This window comes from Staurois parvus, unplaced genomic scaffold (genome assembly GCF_062004578.1).
Source record: "Staurois parvus isolate SC_StPar_1 unplaced genomic scaffold, SC_StPar_1.0 ptg000704l, whole genome shotgun sequence".
NCBI classification, from domain to species: Eukaryota; Metazoa; Chordata; class Amphibia; order Anura; family Ranidae; genus Staurois; species Staurois parvus.
The window spans coordinates 5,838,863-5,858,097 of NW_028318500.1; the positions used below are offsets into that span (position 1 = coordinate 5,838,863).

The following is a 19,235-nucleotide window of genomic DNA, read 5'->3' on the forward strand; positions in this document are numbered from 1 at the left end:
TGTCTATAGTAACTTTAGCACCTAACACAAATAGAATATAATCAATATGATAGAAAGGGTAACCCCTCCTGACAAGCATGTCCAGGTTATCATTCTGTAGTAAAGCTCTTAAGAACCACGTATTTGCTAGAAGACCAAAAGACTGGAGCATTGCTCACAAATATCGGATGTGTATGGCAACTTTAATGCAAAATAATATACTTAAAAAGTCAGAGATGAAGCTATCTGCTCCCTCTTCCCCATCCCCGTTAAATATTTGGAGCACGGTGATATAAACTTACCAAACCCCATAAGGATGAAGGATCCTACAAGCATAATGATAGTCTGTAGAGTATCTGTGTAGATGACAGCTGCCAAACCACCTGAAAGAGAGAGAGTGTCAGTCCATCAGATGTTAGCCAGTCACTGGAAAATAACTATACAACGGTACCCACTATAAAGGAAAGACGGATATTTATGACAAGAATAGCATACAACTGACATTAAATTGATACTAAAGGCTTATTTTTTCATTAAAAAAGAGGTAATACTTACCTGCGCTATACAACAATATTGCACAGAAAAATCACTTGTCTCTTCTTGTGGTAGTCCCCTGCCGACACTGTCAGCTTCTCACTCCTCCTGGTGCCTCCTGCAGCAAGCTTTGTGCTAAGGAAACACTGTGTGTACATAATCCTAACCAGGTTGTGTGCGTCCATAAACACACACAACGCTGGTAAGTCACATCCCCATTCCTTCATGACTGGCGTTTGACTGATAGCAGCAAGAGTGTATGGTTCCACTGCTCTCAGTTTCTCCTGTGAAAACCAGAAGCAAGGGGTGCTAGAGCCAGAGACAGTGCTGGAGCAGTGACATGGAACCAGGAGGCGTAAGATAAGTAGGGTGTTTTTAACCTAAATGTAGAACATGCATTAGGGCAGTGATGGCGAAACTTTTAGAGAGTGCCCAAGCTGCAACCCAAAACCCGCTTATTTATCGCAAAGTACCAACACTGCAAATAAACCTGAATACTGAGGTTTTAGTGTAGAAAAAACAACCCATACATTAACATCTTTTGTCTTCAAAGGAAAAACACAATAACAGAGCTTCCACTGACCACCAGCACAAGGGGGCAAAGTTCCACTGACCACCAAGACAAGGGGGCAAAGTTCCACTGACCACCAGCACAAGGGGGCAAAGTTCCACTGACCACCAGCACAAGGGTGCAAAGTTCCACTGACAAGCAGCACAAGGGGGAAAAGTTCCACTGACCACCGGCACAAGGGGGAATAGCTCCACTGACCACCAGCACAAGGGGGCAAAGTTCCACTGACCACTAGCACAATGGGGAATAGCGCCACTGACCACCAGCACAATGGGGCAAAGTTCCACTGACCACTAGCACAAGGGGGCAAAGTTCCACTGACCACCATCATAAGGGAGCAAAGTTCCACTGACCACCAGGACAAGGGGGCAAAGTTCCACTGACCACCAGCACAAGGGGGAAAAGTTCCACTGACCACCAGCACAATGGGGAAAAGTTCCACTGACCACCAGCACAAGGCGGAAAAGTTCCACTGACCACCAGAACAAGGGGGAAAAGTTCCACTGACCACCAGCACAATGGGGAAAAGTTCCACTGACCACCAGCACAAGGCGGAAAAGTTCCACTGACCACCAGAACAAGGGGGAAAAGTTCCACTGACCACCAGCAGAAGTTAAAATCTTGTGTTAATAAAAATGAATGTATTAAAACTTACAACCAGTCCAATATATATATCCTTGGCAGTGCACTGACTGACCACGTGAAAGCTTGGACAAGTTGTGGTTAATGAGTCGTTGCCCGTGGCGTCATCACCTGGTGCCGCTACTCCTTTCGAAGCATGCACGTTGGCCCCTATGTGCGCCGCTATCTGATACTCGGCTGTTAGGACGATGCTAGGGCGACTTGGTTCGCGTGCCGATAGAGAGGGCTCTGTGTGCCCACTGCAACATGCATGCCATAGGTTCGCCACCACTGCATTAGGGTAAAAGACATTTACACTTTACAACCACTTTAAAGTGTATTTACACGTTTGCAGTCTAATTTGAGAAAACGTCACTATATGTTTATGTTCTGATTAATATATTATACCTAAAGAATTTTGTTAAAGGCTAACTCTGCCTTTTAGACCATGTTACATTTTACAACATGGCAAACAGACTTGAAAATGAAGGGAAAGGTGTTAAATATTAGTGATTTTAACGTGCTGGACATTACATGGAGTTTTCAAACTGCACTTACAAGCAGGATCAGAGGTATGCTAGAAGTACTGAAATGAATTTCTCTAAAAAAGTTAATAAACTGCACAGCCAGAGCAAGATTATATTCTAAACATGGAGCTGACAAATGGGGAAGGTTTGTCTGATGTTCAGGTGGGAGAAAATTTGGGTTCTAGTGATCACCAATGTCTTTGGTTTGATATTCAAACAACAAAAAAAAAAGTTTTGCTGAGGGAGGTGAATTCCTTAAAAATTAATTAAAACGTTGGAATAAAACTGCAGGAGTCGATGGGCTTTGTTAAAGTCTACCATTCTGGAGACAACTAGATTATATGTCAGACAAATTAGTAAGTGGAAACTTATTATGTTATACTACAGAATTAAATAGGATAGTAAAGGAGGAAAAATGAGAACAGACGTTCGTCCGCTGTCCTGTCTCCCCTCCACCCAGTGGCACCTGCCATGGCACTCCCCGGGCCCACAGATGGACAAGAATGCCCAAGAGATTGACGCTTGTAAACACACCTAAACACTTGTAAAAGCGTTAGACACTTAGACAAGCGTCACAGGTTTTTTTTTGCCAAAACACTGCTGCCAAAAGAAGGAGCATTTTTAAAACGTCCTGTGTGCATGAGGCCCTAACCTTCAGATCTGTATTCATTATGTCCCATCTCTGAGGAATATAAAGAGGTCTTATCAGCAGAATTAATAGGATTTGCAAAATAAAGCTAGAAGATTTTGTTTACTCCTAGGTGGATTAGGACATTGGTCTGTTATGGAGTGCTTAGAACATTTGCATCCAGGATACACAACTTTCACAAAGCTGTAGTAAGCATTCAGCACACAGTACATTCGACCTTTGCGCATTTTTAAGGCTCTATTATTTTATGATAGGTTAATGTGATAATGTGTTATGTGTGATATGTGCTCAACTCACGTATACTTTCTTCTTATCACTTATTGCCACAGGTTGAAGCCTGAGTGAACATTTGTTTTAAGTCCCTAGATACAGATTTTTTTTTTTTGTTTTATGTTTTATAGTTTAAAAGCTGTACTTTAATCCCAGCAGGAAAATCACATATGCAATACCCACTTCTAGAAAATAACAGGAGATTTGTGCATGGCTGAGACTATAAACAGATACATAAAATGGTAGTATTTGCTGTCATACATGGAAAGTCCATTGATGGCTGTAGTTTATATGGAAGGATTAAGATAACTAGAATACACATATATAATGCATTCAAATTAATCCTTGCTAAATATTAAGGACTAACAAATAAAGCCTTGTCAGATAGGACAATTTTAAACCAAATATGACTGTATCCAGTAAAACTGCTGCAATGTCGAAGATATGATGCCAATCCCCCCATCTATTTTGCTTTTTAAAAATATGCCTGCCGCAAGGACAGTCTGCTTTGTTCACAGCATCCAGCACATTGATAAATACTGACCCACCACTTCATCTAAATATCAGAACCCAATTCTAGAGTCTTATATTATGTACTGTATGTAAAAGCATATACAGTATTTTACACTGCAATAAAAAATGCACATATGCACTTGACCATTGGCCAAATGATTTCTTTTCTTTTCCTCCAGACGTAAAGAGTGCCCCCTTGTGCTCTGTGATGACCTCAGGGTGAATAGCTCTACATCGAGTTCACTATATAAACCACTGATGTATTTATACATGTTGATCATATCCCCCTTTAATCTCCTCTTCTCAAGAGAGAATTAATTCAGTTCCTTTAATCTTTCCTCATAGCTGAGCTCCTCCATGCCTCTTATCAGTTTGGTTGCCCTTCTTTGTACTTTCTCCAGTTCCCCAATGTTCTTTTTGTGAATTGGTGCCCAAAACTGAACTGCATATTCCAGATGAGGTGTTACAAATGATTTGTACAGGGGTAATATGATATCTCTCCCTCTGGAGTCTATACCTCTTTTAATACAAGAGAGGATTTTGCTCACTTTAGAAACCGCAGCTTGGCATTATCAAGCTTGTGATCTACCAGAACCCAGATCCTTCTCCACCATTGATTCCCCCAGTTGTACTCCCCCCAGTATGTATGATGCATGCATATTCTTAGCCCCCAAGTGTATAACCTTACATTTATCAACATTAAACCTCATTTGCCACATAGTTGCCCAATTAAACAGTGCATTGAGGTCGGCTTGTAAGTTGAAGACATCCTGTAAGGACATTATTCCACTGCACAGCTTGGTGTCATCTGCAGAGACTGAAATGGGATTTTTAATCACAGACCCTATATTGTTTATAAATATATTAAAAAGTAAGGGTTCCAACACTGAACCTTGGGGTACACCACTGACAACCCTAGACCATTCAGAGCATGAATCATTAGCGACTACTCTTTGAATATGATCTTTCAGCCAGTTTTCTATCCATTTACATACGGATTTTTCCAAGCCCATAGACTTTACTTTACATATTAGCCATGTGTGGGGAACTGTGTCAAACGCTTTTTCAAAATAAAAGTATACCACGTCCACAACCATCGCTCTGTCCAAGGTTTTGCACACCTCCTCATAAAAAGAAATCAGATTTAGAGCAGGGGTCTCCAAACTTTCTAAACTAAGGGCCAATTTACTGTCCTTCAGACTTTGAAGGGGCCGAATTGTGGCCAGTGAGAGTAGAAAATGCCCAGGGTCTATAGGAGTAAACATTGCCCCATCATTGGTGTCAGTGGGAGGAATAGTGCACTATCATTGCTGTCAGTGAACGGAATAGTACCCTATCGTTGGTATCAGTGGGAGAAATCGTGTCATCATTGGTGTCAGTGGGAGGAATAATGCCCTGTTGTTTGTGTCTGTGGGAGGAATAGTGCTCCATTGTTGGTATCAGTGGGAAAAAATGTGCCCTTTCGTTGGTGTCAGTGGGAGGAATAGTGCCCCATCATTGGTGTGAGTGGGAAGAATAGTGCCCTGCCAATAATTTCAGTGGGAGGAACAGTGCCCCAGTGTTGGTGTCAGTGGGTGGAGAGCCCAAGGGCAGGATAAAGGCAAGCAAATGGCCACATCCGGCCCCTGGGCCGCAGTTTGGAGACCACTGATTTAGAGGATGTTGTCCATTATCAGTGGGGGCTGTATAATTCCTAAAACTGGGATTGCAATGGGATATGAAATATGTTGAACCCTTTAAGATACCTCTGTTCTAGTTGGAGAATGGGGTCAAATATCTGTTCTCAAGAATTTTTCTGATAACCCCATAAATGTGGATGTGTCTCTATTTTATTTGCGTAAGCCGACAAAGATATATACATTTCTAATGGAAGATGGCAAAATGCTGGAAAATACTGGCAAAAGGAATGCAAATATTGTATGCACAAGCATGTGTTAAAAAAAGCTTCTCTTGGGAGGGGAGTAAATTCATTTTGCATACTTTTTTTATTCCTATGATCATTGCGCAAAAGTAATTAAATAAACATTTTTAAAAAATGCTTTTCCTTTTCAGTAAGGTTAATATGATATGTTGCATATGACTATCCAGCCAAGTGGATCTCTAAATCTCTCACATCATTCATGCTATCTTTCGCTGCTATACTGGAAAAGACCTGTTTACAGAGCTCAATAGCTCAAACTGCAATTTATGCACACACCGTTCACCCTCCCTGCCTGTCTTTCTAGACTTTAAATCAGAGAGAAGTCTGAGGGTAGAAAGCCTCTGTTGTACTGCCTCTTTATAAAACCCAGACTGCACCGCCATACACAACTGTTTCTTTGTAAAACCAAGGTTGTGTGTAAATAGGGAAAAATATAAAACATCAGTTCAAAATTTATCAACTTTAAAATAATATTGACCAAGTACATCACAGTTTCCCTTTATAAGGCAAAAAAAGACCCACCTGTCACAGTGTACAAAGCAGTGATAAGTAGGAGCATTACAATGGCTATGTAGATATTGATTTTCATGGCTTGTTGGATAAAAATGCCTCCTGAAAACATATCTGCCTGAAAGGAAAACAAGGTAAGAATAAAAATCCAGCTTCCCATAATCCCTCAAACAGCTGAGATACTCCTGGCACATGCAATATGTTTTTATTGCTTACATCTGGTTTTCTGTAAAAAAGCTTTTTGATAGTTTGTCTAGGAATGAAGATCCTATTTCTGTAGACATACTCACTAAATAATACAAGCTGGGTGGTTTTTGGCTTTGGCCAAAACAGAGTAGGCCAACTCAAGTTCTGATGTGCAGATCTTGTGTCTATCCCACAGACAGGGTGTTGAAAAACTGCATTGTGCTAGTTTTTATAACAGTTTGACTCTGTGCACCATAAAGGAAATCTGTACTGAGAGAAACACCATATGTAGTGGTGGTGGACATTGTCATTAAAGGGCCCCTGTGCAGGATGACTTTTTGGGGTCCAAATTCAACTACTGATTTGATAGATAAAAGGTAGAGAATATCCTTTTTGAGACCCTGAACTCTCAAACAGTGAACACCACCCTGATCTCAGCAGCTGCCTAGCCCACATCTCGAATAAATCCCAGAGGGCTCTTGCAGCTGCAGTTTGTACAAATGGTATGGCCACCCTTGGTGTGTAGGCTGCCATGGCTTACCTGTAATTCTGCCAAGCTGCTATGCTGATCCAATGGTTTCAATAGCTTCTGGGTTACTGCCTTGGAGCAGTAATTTTTACTTCACTTGCTGCATGCTTGTTTCAGCAGCTCAGAAAGAACGAAAGCCAGAAACAGGCAGGCACGTAGCATTTTCTGAAGAAAGTCACAAATGGCAGCTTCCATAGTTCTTTCAGTACAGAGAACCACTTTTAGTCCATTAAATAATGAACTAGAAGGATTATACTAGCACATCAGCCATTAGTATGGACTACCCAGAGGGGAAATAGCAAGAAATGCCAAGCTTCAGCTGATTGTTTGCCTACAGAAATTTAGTAGGACAATCTTTGTAATTGACTAATGTTGCTAGAAAAACTAGAAAAAGAGCTAGAATTTTTCAGCAAATTTCCTTTACACAGCCATTTCACATACACTCACTGGCCACTTTATTAGGTACACGTCGCTAGTGCCAAGAATATATCCCCACATTACACCACCACCACCAGCCTGAACTGTCGATACAAGGCAGGATGGAAGTATACTTTCATGTTGTTTATGCCAGAAACAATTGAGTACTGTCCGTGATACTTTTTTATTTGCACTAACATACAATTTTGAGGACAATCTTTCGGGGTATGTCCCCTTCTTCAAAGTCCAAACCGTACTATTACAAATCACAAAGTTTAAGCAGAATGTTAGAAGGGATTGAGAAAAAAAAAAAAAAAAAGGGCTACAGATAAGATACATCAAGAGCGAGGGGGGGAGGGGGGGGGGATACTACACTCACACAGAGGGGGTCAAGCTTCAGCTAATAGATAGTCATAAAGCTGTCGGATAATGGTTGAGGTATCCCATGTCCAAGTTAAGGCCGTTATCTTTTGTTTATGCCAAATTCTGACCCTACCATTTGAATGTCTCAGGAACCAAAAACAAAAGCACACCAACCTCAAAGTTGCGCTCAAAGTTATTAAATTTAGATAAATACTCATAAAAGTAGTAATATTAAAAGCATATAAAATCCAACATCAGCGCACTGGGATAGCAGACATGTGCGGGTCCCATCGAGAGGGGAGACTCTCAGGATGAAGCTGACGTGTTAGCTCTGAGGAAGAAGGGATCACCCTTCGAAATGCGTCAGCTTCATCCTGAGAGTCTCCCCTCTCGATGGGACCCACATGTGTCTGCTATCCCAGTGTGCTGATGTTGGATTTTATATGCTTTTAATATTGCTACTTTTGTGAGTATATATCTCAATTTAATAAATTTACCCTTTACTCGCTTATGTAATGCACAAAGTTGGTGTGCTTTTGTTACAGCTGTTATTGGGCTTCCCCAGCCTTGTGTTAGAGCTGCACAACCTTTGATCGGCCACCGGATGAACTTTCATATATGGTTCAACCCGCTGAATTCTGATCTGGGCCTCTGAGCACAGGAGGTTTTGTTTCTGTTTCCACCTGTCTCAGGAACCAGTCTACCCATTCTCCTCTAACATCAAGAAGACATTTTTGTCCACACAACTGTGGATCACTGGATACGTTCTCATTTTCGGACCATTTTCTCTAAGCCCTAGACATGGTTGTGCATGAAAATCCCAGTAGGTCAGCAGTTTTTGCAATACTCAGACAGCCTGTCTGGCACCAACAGCCATGCTACATTCAAAGTCAATGAAATCACCTTTCTTCCCCACTCTGATGCTCGGTTTGAACTTCGGTAATGCAGGCCATAGATCGGCCGGAAAAAAAATCGTCCAATTTTCGCAACGTTAACGGGTTAATTGGTCGGCCATTTTTCTGGATTTTGACAGATTTATTTTATTGGTAATGTTGGAAAAAATCGTCCGATTTTGCCAATCGGCCGATTTTCACGGCAATGATGGACAAATCGGCCGATCTTTTTACAGATAAAAAATCTGCTCATGAGCCGTGACCTGCAAGAAAAAGAAAAAGAAGAAAAAAAAAAAAAGAAGAAAAGAAGAAGAAGAAGAAAAAAGAAGAAGAGAAAGAAGAAGAAAAAGAAGTAGAAGAGAAAGAAGAAGAAGAAGAGGAAGAAGAAGAAAAAGAAAAAAGAAGAAGAAGAAAAGGAGAAAGAAAAAGGAGAAGAAGAAGAAGAGAAAGAAGAAGAAGAAGAGGAAGGAGAAAAAGAAGAGAAAGAAGAAGAAGAAGAGGAAGAAGAAGAGGAAGAAGAAGAGAAAGAAGAAGCAGAAGAGAAAGAAGAAGAAGAAGATAAAGAAGAAGAGGAAGAAGAAAGAGAAAGAAGAAGAAGAAGAAGAGAAAGAAGAGAAGAGAAAGAAGAGAAGAGAAAGAAGAGAAGAGAAAGAAGAGAAAGAAGAGAAGAGAAAGAAGAAGAGTTCCAGTCTGCTATTATATTTGACATTAAAAAGTATTGCGGTTGCAACAATGTATCTATTTGTATCCAAAAAAGACATCTGTATCCGAAATGGATACAAATAGATACAATGTTGCAACCGCAATACTTTTTAATGTCAAATATAATAGCGGGGCTCTCTGCAGGGACAGAAGTAATTAAATGTCGGCCGTAGACGAGAAGAAAATCGGCCGATTTTTTTTACTCTTGGTGGTAATGTCGGCCTATTGAACGACCGATTTTTCTTTTTTTGTTAAAAAACCGGCCGTCTATGGCCTGCATAAGTCTTCACCACGTCTACATGTCTAAATGCATTGAGTTGCTGCAATGTGATTGGCTGACTATCAATTTGTGTTACTAAGCAATTGAACAGGTGTACCTAATAAAGTGGCTGGTGAGTGTATTTTCCCAAATCACACATCATATAAGGCAAGAATCAATGAATGGAAAACCAAATAATTGCACAGACTGTTACCAGAACAGAAGCTGAAGGGAAATCTTCCAATGCAGACATCTGTTCCAGAGACATCTGTCCAAGAGGGGCTTCCTCTCACTTTTTGACAATTTCTCTCAATTTCTAGCGAGTCTCTGGGTCTCTGGGGACAGCAATAAAGGGAACTCTCCCCAATGGGACACAGACATCAAAAAAAGGTTACAGGGGTTTTAACCCTCCCCCACTCTATCCAAAACAAAATAAAGTTTTGGGAAAAGATACAATTAAAGCTAATATACCAATCATTCTTATTCATTTTCCTTTACATGTAAATTATTATCTGCCATCATCACATGTGAGTTCAAGCATCCAGTTTCTATATAATGGAGGAGTTTTATGTATTTTGTCCTGCACCATTCATCCAAGCTGATACTCTCATATCTATGAGATATTCACAGACACTGCCAGGCTATTGGGTAAACACTGATTGGACAAGTTGGTAAACCTTGTCAGATTGATGGTATTTTCTCCTGATAAGTCAGTGTCAGGTTGGGTGTGCATACCTTTTTCCATCACGTAGGCTAAACACAAACCCTTGGCTAAGCTAAGTACTTCTGCTTCAAAATGTTTCTGCAAACACAAGTAGCTTAGTAATATTGGATCATGCCTGTATATCTAATTGACATTTTTTCTCTATGGCCACCTTAAAATATAGTACTGACTGTAGTTTTGTATATATTTTTTCAATTCAAAAAGTGCATGGACGGATCACCATATAAAGAGATTAGGAATCTCTTTTCAGACAAGTAATTATTTACAGACTAAATAGGATGTTTACTAATGTTCCAGCCCAAATTTGCATCCATTGTCTTGTCAGTAGTAGATAACAAATAACACAACAATGACTGATTGCCTTCTTTATTCTAAAATAAAGATCTAGATCAAGAAAGCATTGCATGTTAACTAAGAACATTGTATTGTAACTCACAGAGATCTTGGTGAACACATAGAGCAGCAGTGAAAGTACAGAGAGGTAGACCCGTATCCGATTTCCACCAAAACGTTTCCTCAGGTACTCTGGCATCGTTACCACCTAGGGGAAAAACATAAGGGTGACCACAGGCTCATTGATCCAAAGTTAGACATTTCTGCACAAAGCCTATATACAGTATATACAGTGTATTATTAGAAACCATTACTCAGAATCAAAAGAGTTTGAAAAACATTCATTTGGTTGTTTAATGTTTATTGTCCAAAAGATGGATCATTTATTGCATTTATGGTTTATGTTAAATCACCAGCCTAAAGTGGTTATAAAGGTTAGGTCTTTTATTTCTTTAAAATACCAAACATGTCATACTTACCTGCTCCATGCAATAGATCCTCCTCTTCTCGGGTCACGGCGCTCTGGGCTCCTCCTCCCCTGCTCAGTGCAAGCACGTACAAGTGACCCCAGAGCAAGCAGCTTGCTCTTGGAGCACTTGTGCATGCTCGCTCCTGAGCCCCACTTTCTGCATGTAGATGGGGCACAAAGAACATGGTTTAGTCCCACCACCGCTCCATCCTCACTGTCTGTGAATGTCCGTGGATCTGTGTTTGGACAGGGAAGCGGAAGTCTAATGGAAATACCCTAGTGTAGTCGGGATCCACATAGGGTGGTAGCTTTATTAATCCAAAGTAAATTATACTCACAAACACTGTGGTAACAAAAGCGTGTCAGATACAAAGTGACCAGTACACAGGATCAGCTCTCAAACTCATGAGGACCCTTTTATAACTGACACATTTCAAGGAGAGGTCTCCTCTTCCTCAGAGCAGAGTGTGGCTCTGAGGAAGAGGAGACCGCTCCTTGAAATGTGTCAGTTTTAAGAGAGTCCTCACGAGTTTGGGAGCGGATCCTGTGTACTGGTCACTTTGTATCCAACACGCTTTTGTTACCACAGTGTTTGTGAGTATAATTTACTTTGGATTAATAAAGCTACCACCCTAGGTAATGTACAAGGCTGGTGCGTCCTCTTTTCCTTTGTTTTTACAGTTATTGTCTGAGATTTTCCCCACAACCCTTAGAGGGCAGCAAGGCCAGTGCTGGTACTGGATGCTCAAAGGATCAGTTCCATCTTAATACACCACTTGAAAGGGTTAATAGTTAACTAACGTTTGCTTTGTGTCTACTAACTGGTTTATTTTATGTACAAGATGTTCCCTTAGGATTGAAATGCTGTTATCTATGCACACATTTCTTTCCTGAGAAATTTCAGAAGTTACTATTTGTAACGGAAACGGACCCCGACTACACTAGGGTATTTTCATTAGACTTCTGCTTCCCTGTCCGAACACAGATCCACAGACACCACCGCTGACTATATGAGACTAGACGAGACCAGTCTTGTATTAAACCAGGAAATAGACTGCTTTATTTTAACACAGACACAAGATATAAACATTCAAGGGAACAACCCACCTCCCTGCATATGGACACAGGGCAGAGCAAACCAAATCTAGCAACCAGAGACACATCAGCAGACACCCCCCACCAAGCCAATACACAAACACATACATCCCATAATAGTTTGCTCCCAAGCAAGACACACTATAGAACAATGGGATGCATCATGTGGCAGTACACAATGAACAACCCCCACAGCCCACCTATACATGTCTACACAATATCAGGACATTCCACCCTGTACCCCTAACAGGCACAGGGTGACTTACACATAGGAGGGATATGGGGAGCTGAGACAGAGGTCTCCCCACCCCTCCAAAGTGAGCTGTGTTCCATGGGCCCCCCACCCAAAGTCAATCCTGTCACACTATTCTGTTTCATTTGTGTTGTAACTAGCCATAGAGTAGTTTACTGAAATCTTTTTCCAGTATTCTGATTGGTGCTTTATGGAAACCGCCTGAAATATGCAGTGTTATCATTTATTACTTAAGGCCTGATCAATAATAAATAAGTTGAATTTTGCATCACACATCTTTTTGTCTGACTTGCATTGTTCCCAAAGTACTTTGAACTGTATATTTGTACGGAGGAGAGGGCCAGCCTAAATTGATATTCCTAACACCACTCTTGAGCGCAGGGGACTGATATATGTCTGCTACATATGTGAATGACAACAGCAGGAGCCAATGTCTCCCACTGCTGTGTCCTAGTCAATGAGGAGAGAGAGACCCAGGAGAACCTCAGCGTGCACATCACTGGATCAGACACGGGCTCAAATGAGTATTAGAGGGGGCTGTGGGGGGCACTACATGCTAAGGTTTTTTTGACCTTCATGCATAGAATTTTCAGCCATTACCTTCAGCCTTTACAACCATTTTAAAAACAAAATAACACTAAAATTATACAGCAAGTTGCAATATCGACAGACACAATAGGGTTGATTTACTAAATGCAAATAGTCTGTTCACTTTTGAAGGGAAGTTGCAAAGATGAAGCTCTGCTGACTTCATCCAATCACATACAGTTGCAATAAAAAGTATGTGAACCCCTTGGGATTACGTGGAGTTTTGCATGAATTGGGCATAAAATGTGCTCTGAACGTCATCTAAGTCACAACAACAGAAGAACACAGTCTGCTGAATATAATACTACACAAACATTAGATTTTGCCATGGTTTAAATGCACATAACATGTAAACATTCACGGTGCAGGGAGGAAAAAGTATGTGAACCTTTGGACTTAATAACTGGTTGGCCCTCCTTTGGCAGCAATAACCTCAACCAAATGTTTCCTGTAGTTGCAGATCAGACCTGCACAATGATCTGGAGTAATTTTGGACCACTCCTCTTCACAAAACTGTTTCAGTGTAGCAATATTCTTGGGATGTCAGGTGTGAATCGCTCTCTTAAGGTCATGCCACAGCATTTCAATCGGGTTGAGGTCAGGACTCTGACTGGGCCACTTCAGAAGGCGTATTCTGTGCTGTTGCAGCCATTGTTTTGTTGAATTACTTGTATGCTTTGGGTCATTGTCTTGTTGCATCACCCATCCTCTGCGGAGCTTCAGTTGGCGGACAGATGGTCGTACGTTTTCCTGCAAAATGTCTTGATAAACTCTGGAATTCATTTTCCCATCAATGACAACAATCCGTCCAGGCCCTGAGGCAGCAAAGCAGCCCCAAACCATGATGCTCCCTCCGCCATGTTTTACAGTGGGGATGAGGTTTTGATGTTGGTGTGCTGTGCCTTTTTTTCTCCACACATAGTGTTGTGTGTTCTTCCCAAACAACTCAATCTTGGTTTCATCTGTCCACAGTATATTTTGCCAGTAGTGCTGTGGAACAATTAGGTGCTCTTTTGCAAACTTCAAACGTGCTGCAATATTCTTTTTGGACAGCAATGGCTTCCTCCGTGGTGTCCTCCCATGTACTCTATTCTTGTTTAATGTTTTCCTTATTGTAGATGTGTCAACAAAAATGTTAGCATGTGCCAGAGATTTCTGTAGGTCTTTAGCTGACACTCTGGGATTCTTCCTTACCTCATGCAGCATTCTGCGCTGTGCTCTTGCAGTCATTTTTACAGGACGACCACGCCTAGGGAGAGTAGCAACAGTGCTAAACTTTCTCCATTTGTAGACAGTCTGTCTTACCGTGGACACATGAACAGCAAGGCTTTTGGAGATACTTTTGTAACCCTTTCCAGCTTCATGCAAGTCAACAATTCTTGATCGTAGGTCTTCTGAGAGCTGTTTTCTGCGAGGCATGGTTCACATCAGACAGTGCTTCTTGAAACCAGTAAACCCAAAACAGGTCTGTGTTTTTTTACCTCCCTAACGGTCTGCTTATTTCAGATTTTTGGTGCTGAAAGCGGTACCATTATTTTGCATGGAAATATGTCGTTTTTTTATTGTAGGCTGTCATTTTTAGGAATAACTCACTGAAATCTGTCCGAACAAGAGTCTATTAAACATCCCGGGTATGATAAAATTTGAAACACGAAATCATAAATTATAATTTAATAAATAATCATAAAAAATAATAATATAATAATAATACATTAAATTCAATAATATAATCAAACCAAAACACTGAAATTTGAAATAGAGCGCCAAGTTCGCACATTGCTGAGCAAAGTCGCAAAATCGTTTTCAGTGTCTGATGACGAATTTCCCCACGAATCATTATCACTCAATTCTGCAAGTGGTTCTGATTTACTATCGCTGTTCTCTAGCTGATCTAAACCCGCTTTTGACCTAAAGGGACACTTTTTGGACGCCATGGACTTTCCTCAGTTTCCAGGCAGAAAGAACAGACAAAATGCAGGCAGGGCACAGGACAAAGCACTAGGGACAAAATGTATGTGAAATGGGTTGAAACAGCAATGTTTTACCATGTAAAATTTGTTTTGAAAAAAATGAAATTTTTTAAAATTTTCAAATTTCCCGCCGCCGGCAGCGGTGCCCGTACGTCCCGACATCACAGGGACCGGAGCACAGAAGCCAGATGCCGGCATCGGCCGGAGGAGATGGCCAGGGACGCTGCAGGGGACTCCCTATGCAGCGCAGCATGGTAAGCCCAAGTGTAGCTCGGGGTTACCGCTTTTGGCACTGACATTTTACCCCGAGCTACACTCGGGAATACCGCTAGGGAGGTTAAGGGCAGGACAGCTGTCAGCAACACATCCAATATCATCACACTGATTGGAGTCAAGGTTGGCTCACTCCTGGTTCCAATTAGCTCTGGGAGAAGTCATTAAGCTAGGGCCTCACATACTTTTTCCTCCCTGCACTGTGAATGTTTACATGTTATGTGCAATTAAACCATGGCAACATCTAATGTTTGTGTAGTATTATGTTCAGCAGACTGTGTTCTTCTATTGTTGTGACATAGATGACGTTCAGAGCACATTTTTATGCCCAATTCATGCAAAACTCCACGTAATCCCAAGGGGTTCACATACTTTTTCTTGCAACTGTATATTTAAGAGTATCCTTTCATCCAGATAGTGTGTTATTGACCAGATCACCAGGTGAAAACAAAGGGAAAAAATAAAGAAAAGAAAACTGATACAGCGACCACATCCAGTGATTGCTAAGCTGCAATATATTACATTTTTGGCTTTGGGTTTAGATATCACTTTAACATAGTGAGTGATCAAATTTAGAACATAAACTTCTGCTTCATCTGCAAAGTTAAATACTTCTATTTTTGAATAAACATATTAACTGGTGGGTGGCAAAAAGGATGGAAGAGGAAATAAATACATATAGTTTGCTTTAGAATGGGGAAAGGTCAGGGGAGAAAAATGGCAAATAGTCCAAATACATGAGATACACAATACACATTTAGCATTATGGAAAGTCTAATAAAATAAAGTCTCTCACCCCAGCCTTTACATAGATAGGAACAAATATCCAGCCAAGAAATACCACTACAATCAGTGCCTGCAAAATAACACAAAATCATGTTAATAATCTGTACTCATACAGGTAGTGACTTTTCTTTCTGTTAAAGGAAATTAAAATATACAGGTTGCCATTTCCTGACACATGGAAATGTGGTTTTAAATAAATTATGTAACCATAAACAAAATGTCAACATTAATTCAAATGTATATAACTACGTACAGTATATGCAAACCCTTTTCCACCCATTAAACCCATTCAGTTTAACATAGAAATGAAAGGCAAAAACATTTGTGTGTATATATATATATATATATATATATATATATATATATATATATATATATATATTCACACACACACACACACTGTATTGCCAAAATTATTGGGACACCCCTCCAAATCATTAGATTCAGGTGTTCCAATCACCTTTATGGCCACAGGATGGATGTGTCTGGGTTTGGCAGTGGCCAAGAGAATGGTACTTGCCTGACTGCATTGTGCCAAGTGAAAAGTTTGGTGGAGGGGGGATTACAATGTTTTCCAGGGCTTGAGCTTGGCCCCTTAGTTCCAATGAAGTGAACTACTTAAGGCATCAGCATACCAAGACATTTTGGACAATTTCATGCTCCCAACTTTGTGGGAACAGTTTGGGGATGGCCCCTTCCTGTTCCAACATGTCTGTGCACCAGTGCACAAAGCAAGGTCCATAAAGACATGGATGAGCGAGTTTGGGGTGGAGGAACTTGACTGACCTGCACAGAGTCCTGACCTCAACCTTTGGGATAAATTAGAGCGGAGACTGCAAGCCAGGCCTTCTTGTCTGACATCAGTGTCTGACCTCACAAATGCGCTTTTGGAAGAATGGTCAAACATTCCCATAGACACACTCCTAAACCTTGTGGACAGCCTTCCCAGAAGAGTTGAAGCTGTTATAGCTGCAAAGGGTGGACCAACTCAATATTGAACCCTACGGACTAAGACTGGGATGCATTAAAGTTCATGTGTGTGTAAAGGCAGGTGTCCCCATACTTTAGGCAATATAGTGTATATATATATATATATATTTATATATATATATACACATATATTCATTTTTTTAAAATAAGTGATCACATAATCTCTGTTCTCAACTACATAAGGGGCTTAGAGAGGTGGGGTGAAGAAACAGCAGGACACTAATCTTCCCAGTGAAAGGAAGGAGAGATGTCAGCAGAAGTCTGGCCATTAAAGGACAGGCAAACTGTTCTTGCAGCATAGCCAGAAAACTGTTAACAATGAGGAGGCTATGCTCTCATGCCTAGCTTGGTCAGTTTGAACTAGGAAAGCAAAGGGACTGGCAGGAACGTCAGGTGTTTCACACAAAGGAAGCAATACAAAGAGAAAAGGATATTTTTTAACACAAGTACATGGCACAACAGACACATATCAGGAATATGAAATGTTGGTGCAACATGTTCTTTCAAGTATTGACATGTTCCTAAAAAGCAGTAAATGCTCTTTAAAACAAGCCCTCACTTACCTCTATACCTGCAGGCACTGTAGGCAATGTTCAGAGAAGAAGCATTGAAGTTGTCAAATTGTTCTCTCAGCTGCTCAGGCTGTCCTGCTTCCCTTTCTGTGAAGTAACCTGCCAGCCTTCCAGTCTTTCAGTTTTTAATGTAAACTCAAACCAGATACTCTGGAAGGGGAAAGCAGGTGAACCTTGATGATCAATTGCTCCACAATGCCAGCAGTCACAAAGCTTTGTTTTAAAGTTCATTTACCACCTGAAAAGAATATGTAAATACTGGAATGTCCATAACTCAGGTACATGCTCACGTTAAGGATTGAATGCTTTAAGTGCTAAAATGTCTTTTGTGTGGTTTTAATTCTGCAGTTTTTGTGAGTTTCTTCTTTTTTCAGGAGGTGGGGTAAAAAGAAAGGAGCAAATTGCATAAATAATGAATAAATGCAATTTATGAAAATTGTTGTCAAAAACAAATATTCATATTTTCAGTCTTCATGTCTAGAACCATATTATTTTATTGGCTGTGTAGGGCTTGCTCACTGTATTACCATTTTAACCGTGTACTATCCCCATAAACATTCCCCAAAACATAAAGGCTTTTAGTTACTGCCCTTTACATATACAGTTGTGTTCAAAATAATAGCAGTCAGACATCACTAACCTGATCAATCACTGTTTGGTAGAAATGATATTTCTACATGGCAAATAATTTACTAGCAGGTGTAGTAGAGTAATAGAAATCCAACAGTCATGACATGCATGCTGCTGATTCTGTGTAATTGAATCACTAATTGAAAGGGGCATGTTCAAAATAATAGCAGTGAGGTCATTCATTCTTTGAAAAACAGGTGGCAATTATTGCCCTTATTTGAGGAAGGAAGACAGCAAATGTTGTACATGCTGGTTACAGTGCATTTCTCTCTGAAATTCTGAGGAAAATGGGTCGTTCCAGACATTGTTCAGAAGAACAGCGTACCTGGATTAAAAAGTTGCTTGGAGAAGGGAAAACATATAAAGAAGTGCAGAAAATGATAGGCTGCTCAGCTAAAATGATCGCAAATGCTTTAAAATGGCAACCAAAACCTGAAAAATGTGGAAGAAAGCGAAAAACTACCATTCGAATGGATAGAAGAATAGCTAAAATGGCAAGGACTCAACCAACAATCAGCTCCAGGAAGATCAAAGAAGTTACCTGTGAGTACTGTTACAATTAGAAGACGCCTATGTGAAGCCAAGCTATATGCAAGAAGCCCCCGCAAAGTCCCACTGTTGAAAAAAAGACGTGCTGAAGAGGTTACAATTTGCCAAAGAGCACATTGACTGGCCTAAAGAGAAATGGTGCAACATTTTGTGGACTGATGAAAGTAAGATTGTTCTTTTTGGGTCTAGTGGCCGAAGACAGTTTGTCAGACGACCCCCAAACACTGAATTCAAGCCACAGTACACTGTGAAGACAGTGAAGCATGGTTGCGCAAACACATGATATGGGGATGTTTCTCATACTACGGTGTTGGGCCTATTTATCGCATACCAGGGATCATGGATCAGTTTGAATACATCAGAATACTTGAAGAGGTCATGCTGCCCTATGCTGAAGAGGAAATGCCCTTGAAATGGGTGTTCCAACAAGACAACGACCCCAAACACACCAGTAAACGTGCAACATCTTGGTTCCAGACCAACAAGATTGACGTTATGGAGTAGCCAGCCCAATCCCCGAATCTTAATCCAATAGAAAACTTGTGGGGTGACATCAAAA

The 19,235-nt window shown here is 40.7% G+C and overlaps 1 protein-coding gene across 1 annotated transcript in view; it reads right to left on the reverse strand.

Moving 5' to 3' along the window:
• SLC5A1 (solute carrier family 5 member 1) overlaps positions 1–19,235 on the reverse strand; it is an 84,849-nt gene that overhangs the window by 23,501 nt on the left and 42,113 nt on the right. The window contains exons 4-7 of the mRNA XM_089653243.1: positions 15,946–16,005; positions 10,605–10,709; positions 6,108–6,213; positions 282–362 (exon numbers count right to left, since the gene is read on the reverse strand). Coding sequence (XP_089509369.1) covers positions 282–362; positions 6,108–6,213; positions 10,605–10,709; positions 15,946–16,005 — 352 coding nt within the window. The remainder of the gene's footprint in view (positions 1–281; positions 363–6,107; positions 6,214–10,604; positions 10,710–15,945; positions 16,006–19,235) is intronic.